The following is a 7,007-nucleotide window of genomic DNA, read 5'->3' as shown; positions in this document are numbered from 1 at the left end:
TGAAATAATATAAATAAGACAATCAATACCAAAAAAATGATTAAGACAACCTAACAAATAATATTATTTTTTATTTTTTATTTTTTTTATCAGATTGAATTTGTAGATGTGATACCTATGTATCTGCGGGTAAGATAATATCCGATAGCCCAACAAATCAACAAATCTGGAGCAGATACATATTGGATATGGAGGTTGGGCAGATCGAATTTTTTTTTTACACCCTTAAACACTTAACAGGGAGGAGACCCTTTTACATGCTCCCAGAGCACTTGCGATTCAAAAGCAATTATAGGTGCAGCCATTCATTCATATCATCTTATTTAGAAGATATATGGAAAAAGAATTAAACATATTAAGTGATTATAATTATGTTTTTAATTTTTATATATTGTCAGTACAAAAAAAATGTATACAAACAAACAATTATATATGATCACATCAAGAAAAATAATTATTTTTCATAATTCATATCAATCACATAAAGAATCAACTAAGAGAAAAAACAAATAAAACTAAATTAGTTAAATGTGTAAAATATTTTATTGACTACATAAAAAATAAACTCTATAATTGTTCATGAAATGTGTATTAGATGTGTTTTAGGACATGAAAGTGATCGGAGTACATGAATCAATTGCACCCAAGACAGATACTAAGCACAGGTTGAAATCTTATAGTCAATGAAATCCAGACCCAAAATGAGGTCAAATTGAAAGTGGAAGAGTTAAGTACAGCTGCTGGATCTTCGTCGAATAGCAGACCCCCACTTTGTTAATAACATTAATTAAGCATTATTATCTCTGAAGTCCGATCCAAACATGAGCATAAACAAGTAATCCTGCTATAATTTCTTACTAAGAAGAACATTACTACCAAAAATAAAAAAGAAGGGTAAAAGGCAATTTGCATGGAATGGGGAAGAGGAGAGAGAGAGAGAGAGAGATTAGATTTGAGGGAGACAGACCTTAAGAAGGCGAGCATGAGATTGAGATTGAGAATGAGACCCCGGCTTTCTCTTTTTGCAGCCCCCAACGGCGACCGCGTTGAGCCTGGAAGAGCGCCGGATTTCAGCCGCATGGGTGAGCCTCCGCATTCGAACACGTGGCACGGTGGCATTGAGAGCGGTGAACCTGGGAGATCTCCTCAGGTGTGTGCGGGGGGAGATGTCTGAAGGAGGCGGGGACGACATGTCCAAGGGAGCTAGCTCTCCGTTCGCGGACTCTGTGAAGGCTAAGCTCAAGCTTTCGGATTTTGACTTCAACAACGCCGCCGTCTCCATTGCGGATCTCATCTCATTCTGTTGCCTGCCATCTGCCATCCCATTTTGCTGAGCAGCTCACAAATCTCAAGTTCTCAACATAAATGCAGCCGCTACACTATTTCTTTTTAATGGATTACGATCCTGATAAAAACAATTTTAAAGTTTTTTAACATTATTTTTATTAAAATCTTTTATTGCTAATTTTCATAATTTCTTTGTTGGCAAAATGCTATATTTAATTATTTAGTTTACTCATTTACATATTATTTTCCTGGTCAATAGCAGTTAGTGAGCTGAAAATGTAAAAAGCGAGAGTGGCGTTGAGTTACCGCACAGAACTTTGTCCTTTTTCTACACTTGACACTCAGACAGTTAGACCTCAGTTCAGTTCACTGAGTCACTCTCAATTTTTTCTGCCACATTTTTCTCGCTTTTTTATTTTTCAGATTTAACTAAGAAAAGGTTTTTTTTTTTTTTATAAGAGACTTGAATTTATCTTTTTACTATTTAATACTATAAAATATTTGTTTATATAATATCTACATAGCATTATATTTCTCAATTTTTTTTATCATTTGTTAATGTTATACGTTTATAAATTTGTACTACATAAGAAATAATAGAGAAAAATAATTATTATTATACTTAAGATAAAAAATTGTCTTTTGTAACCGTTATTAAGTAGGAAATCGAATTCGGTTCCTTTATGCTATATAACGATTGTTTGAAGTTTACAGACAATGTTTATCTTTTTATATCCATGTCCGACAAAACAATAATTTTATATAAAGATTATTTTATTGATTCATAGTCTCATACAATATTCTAAGCACGCACATCGTTTAACAATTTTCTTAGAATTTTAATGTGTTATCTGGATTTTGACAAAAATTTAAAAGAAGAAAAATATATAGTATCATAATTATTTTCTCACTCAAATTTGTATTATAGATTGTTGCATTTTTGTTTTAATTTGTCCAAGACCATCCATCATCAACTGTGGTAACTAACTAGACTTACACCATAGCAATAAATTAAAGGTCGGATAATGGATGATGCATTTTTTTTAAAAAGAAAACTTCTAGTTTATAATAGTTTTTTCTTCTTAAAAATAAAAGAAAAATAATAATTACTTAAAACGAATACAAACAAGTAAAAATAAATGCTGTTTGAAAAAAAATATATATCAACCAAATTGTTCCAATTCTAAGGGTATGTTAGAACTGTAGAAGGCATTGATTACGTACCAAGGAACTATATGTTTTTGACAGAACGTAAAGAAAATTGGAACCACGGAAATGTTTACACTTCAGAATAAGGAATCCCCATACTGGTACCAGACAAGAATTGTATTGGACACTCAATGGACTCTCATTTATATGCTTCTTCTAGTAGTTGCGTTTAAAGGAAAAATAAACAAAATAAAACAAAATTGCTTTGAAGCTTATAAATAAATAATTAATAAAAAGACTATTTGTGACTACATACATACATACATCAGTTTGGTTATTGAGGGAGGATCTTACGGTAACTCAAGTGAGAAATCATTGCTAGCTAGGAAAACAAATTAAATACGGGGTAATATATATATGTGTGGATGATTATTATAATATTAAGATTTAAGTGAGTAATTTGGGATGTAGTGTATTTTTATTTTATTTGGCTAATTTTAAAATTTATTGTTCACATTATTCTGGACTTTGTTAGGTAAAGAATGATTTTTGTAAATAATATGAACAATGAATTTTAAAATTGACCTAATATATAAAGTAAAAACATATTGCACTCCCAAATTATCCTCTTAAATCTTAATATTAGGATAACCATTCGTACACCTAGCGAATTGAATATCCGATATATCCATTATTCACATTGTTTAGTATGAAAAGTGCTAATTAGCTATCATATTTTTAATGGTATGAAATAAGGAAAAGTCTAGGAGCCAACAATTTTGTTAAATTTTGGCCAGCATGTAACCAACAAAGAAAAGTGAGCCATTGGATGAAATCTCACACCAATCTCACACTATTAAAACTATCATTGATGACTATTTGATGGCTACAAATCATCCCCTAGCATTCCTCATGAAATAATATCTAATAATATAGAATTACTCATTTTTTTTTTAATAGTTAAATATTAGCCAAATTCTAGACTTTCTTGTTTGCTATTTTCATTGTCTACCTATATTTTTTTAAGCAAAACAAATTAAATGTATAAGCCATCATATTAAAATAAAGGAAAAAATAGTGAAGACCTGGGCATGGGACAGTAAAAAGTCGGTAAGATAGATAGACAATTAAAATTGTAATTCGAGTGGTCCAATAATATAATGAAGCAAAATTGATGAGTGCTCTGGTACCAGCTACAACACTATTGGCGGACATACTAACTTTTAATATGTATTATTATATAAATCGATCGAGGAAAGTTAGATAGAGAGAAAAAAACAAGGAGAAACGTAGGGCAGATGCGATGAGAATGATTCTTCCAATGAAGTAATGTTTAGTTAACAAATGAAACAAAGCTCCTACTGGCTCTTGGCAGCCTCGAAAGCTTCGTTGACACAGCTGTGTTATTATTCTGACCTTTCTTCATAATAAGCACCCCACGTAACTATGAACTGTATGTCATTGCTTAGCCTTTCCCTTTCTGATCTTGTTTTGCTTTTGTCAAGAACCTGAACCTGAACCTGATGATGGAGAAGGAAGTAGTGACGACAAGGCCGGTGGAAGCGAATTCTCATCCTCATCACTATGGTGGAACCAAAAGCAGTTACGATGATGATGATGATGAGTATAATGAAGAAATAGTAGTAGGAGAGAAGCCATCAAGATTGGAGGTATGGGGATGGTACGTGTACGAGTTGTGCTCCTACATGGTTCAGAGTCTTGTCATTCCTGTGGTGTTTCCCCTCATAATCAGTCAGCTACAGCAGCTCTCCACTGATGACGAAACCCTTCGCCACCAATGGATCAATAACCACCATGGCATGCCGTGTCCTCAAAAGCAAATTCTTCTGTAAGCTAATAAGTCTCTCTACTCTCTACACTATACATTCGTTTATATATGCATGCAGCCAGGCCTGGCCTGCTGCTGCTTGCCTCAAACAAAATCTAGGCCAATGCACAAAAATAGGCTGTCAGGCTAATTTGAACCCAAGGCCAAAAGAAGTAACTCAGCTGCTCCTTAGACTTTTTGTCTCTGGAACTACTTGACCTTTTATATTTTCATATTTTTCTCTCTTTTTTTTGGGGGGGCTTTTGCTATATTTTAATCTGAAATTTTCTTAAGGTGAAAGTCGTCTTCTACAAATTAAAGAAAACTTTAATTTGCATGCTAATATACGAAATACATGCTAAGAACAACAATTTTATTTCGGGGAGGTCTACGGTAAATTAGTTAGTTATAGTGGTTATGAGTGTTCTTCAAATCGGAGTATAACATGTGGACTTTATTCATCTGGTTTAAACAATGTTTGAATTCATTAAAGGAAGGAGATAGATCCTCTCTATTTTCTTAACATTTGAGAGAATAAAGTGTAATTTTTTACTTTTAATTTTATAAATGGTATAAAAAATTAATAGAAGAGAGAAAGTAATGAAGGATGAGATTAAACACTAGATATCATGATAATAATTTAATGTTGAAGTATAGCCACTATTGCCATTGATTTGCATATGTCACCATTTATTTATATTCATTTCATTTTCGTATTTTTTAAAATGTAAAAAGTGTCTCTAACAAGAACAAGTCAAATATAAAATCTACTAAAAATGAACTTTTGTTAAATTTAAATTTTAGATTTTAAATTCAATTTTAAATATTTTTTTTCTTTGTTAAGGGTGCAATATTAACTTTCAAAACTTTGTATATAAAATTCCTCGCCGAACATTATGCTCTAGTGTGTTGACAAAGATACTTTAAGTGTGTTGACAAAGATGATGAAATTGAATGCAGGTATAGCAAGCTGACAAAGCGGACAATAAACATCACAGGCTCACACTTATCTTCGTTGGAATGGACATCAATTGCTTGGGGAGGAGGCCTACTCCTAGCTGCTCCAATTCTGGGATTCATCTCTTTCCACCTGGATGCCAATCAGTTCTACGCAATTATCACAGCTGCAGCCACAGGGGTTGGTGTCTTCTTTTGCCTGCCTGCCGGATTCTTCAAGACCACGAAGATCTTCATTCCCTACATCGCTGGGATAGCCCTTGCCGCCACCGTCGCCAGCACAGCACACACCCATTATCTCGCTCTCATGCTTCGTCCCTATGGAAAACCAACACCCGCCCTTAGGAGAAGAACCAGGTTCTTCCCAAGATTAAGTATCTCCAGCTGGTTCTCCCTCTATGCCACGGCTTTCGGTTCATTGGGTGCAGCTATCGTCTCATCCTTAACCTACCACATGCTTAGAGAACCCAGCGACCGTAACCTCTTGAGCCTTTGGGTTGTCTCAATCTTCAGTGGCCTCATATGGCTCGCCGGGGTGGTGCATGTTGTCCTCATTTCTCCCAACAGAAGTACCACCACTTGCTCCGTCTCACCTCTCTCCTCAAGGCTCTATCACTCCCTTTCTTTGTTCAAATACCCGCATGCAATTGGAGGCCTCGTTGGGGTTTTTCTGTCTTCTTTTGCCACGATGAGCATATTCACCGGAGGGGTGCTATTTGTGGTGGGTCAACTCTGCATGAGGCCACTGCACCTGCTTTATTTGTGGTTGGTGTATTTCCTCTTCCCTTTGGTTTCTCTGCCGCTGCTTCAGATCATGCAGCACTTTATGAGGGTGAATTCCGTTAAGATGCAAATACTCGGTTTTCTGCTGTCCATGTTCTCTTCCGGGTCAGGGTTCTACTTTTGGGAGAGCCGCTGGAGATGGAGCCACTTGCTGCTATTTGGGGCGGTTCAGGGCACCGCAACAGGGCTGCTACACGCTTTTGGGAGGGTGTTGGTGCTAAACTGTGCGCCTTGCGGGAAAGAAGGTGCGTTCTCGGCGTGGTACGGATGGGTGAAATCCGTGGGGCTCTGTGTGGGGTTCACGGTGGGGTCGGTGGCTGCAGGACGCATTAGGGCCTCTCTGGGGGCCGCATTTTGCTCTGGTATTGCTGGTATTGTTGTTCTTCTGTTTGGGAATGTGAGTGATGTCGGAGGTGCTGTTGCTGCTGGCCATGTCGCTGAGGATAATAGTGGTGACATCAGCGAGAGACCTTCCCGTTCCCATGTCGGTGCATCAAGCGGCTTAGATTCCAAGGAATCTGTTAGTGTTTGAAACTCCTATATCATCCTTCCTATCCCGGCCCCATTTATAAGACAAGAATGAAGCTTACTTGCTTACACCCTCATGTTCTGCGTCTTATATATGTGATTATTACATGATTCTTTGCAAATGATTCCAATGTTCTTGTTAAATTGTTTTAGACGTATCTATATTACCCAAGGTGCTTGTACTTGATTAATTTGAATGATATATATTGAGAAAAGGATGTGATTATTGTTATATCTCTTTCATATATTTTATAATATAAAAAAAAAATTGTATTAATTGTTCTAATTGTTAGAAACAAGAGACCAAACTAAAGAAAGTATTTTGTGTATATTCAGTCTGATCAAAAGTACAATATATAAGGGGTATTTATAGGTGCTAAATGAATCAAAGTAATAAAGGCATAGAATTCTATAATTAATATACAGATACGCTATATAAATATAAACGATACTAATTGATCTAAATTGTGTCTAA

The 7,007-nt window shown here is 35.5% G+C and overlaps 2 protein-coding genes across 3 annotated transcripts in view; one reads left to right on the top strand and one right to left on the bottom strand.

Moving 5' to 3' along the window:
• LOC107622392 (DNA (cytosine-5)-methyltransferase CMT2) overlaps positions 1 to 1,390 on the bottom strand; it is a gene marked incomplete in the record, with an annotated part of 11,722 nt that extends 10,332 nt beyond the window's left edge. The window contains 1 exon segment of one of the 2 annotated variants that reach the window (XM_016324266.2): positions 968 to 1,390. In XM_016324266.2, the coding sequence (XP_016179752.1) occupies positions 968 to 1,321 (354 nt within the window). 2 annotated transcript variants of the gene reach the window in all.
• On the top strand, positions 3,713 to 6,764 carry LOC107621732. The gene is made up of 2 exons (XM_016323745.2): positions 3,713 to 4,285; positions 5,225 to 6,764. Exons 1-2 carry the CDS (start codon positions 3,960 to 3,962, stop codon positions 6,534 to 6,536), a joined length of 1,638 nt encoding a protein of 545 aa, XP_016179231.1. The 5' UTR covers positions 3,713 to 3,959; the 3' UTR covers positions 6,537 to 6,764.

The sequence above is a fragment of the Arachis ipaensis genome, chromosome B10 (genome assembly GCF_000816755.2).
Source record: "Arachis ipaensis cultivar K30076 chromosome B10, Araip1.1, whole genome shotgun sequence".
Classification (NCBI taxonomy): Eukaryota; Viridiplantae; Streptophyta; class Magnoliopsida; order Fabales; family Fabaceae; genus Arachis; species Arachis ipaensis.
The sequence above is the reverse complement of the archived record's forward strand: the minus strand, read 5'-3'. Positions and strand labels throughout refer to the sequence as shown.

What these genes read in the sequence shown, in the direction of transcription:
- LOC107621732 (XM_016323745.2), top strand. Translation starts at nt 3,960, where the DNA reads ATGATGGAGAAGGAAGTAGTGACGACAAGGCCGGTGGAAGCGAATTCT. An exon ending in CCTCAAAAGCAAATTCTTCT is followed by an intron (nt 4,286 to 5,224) that starts GTAAGCTAATAA and finishes AATTGAATGCAG; the next exon opens with GTATAGCAAGCTGACAAAGC.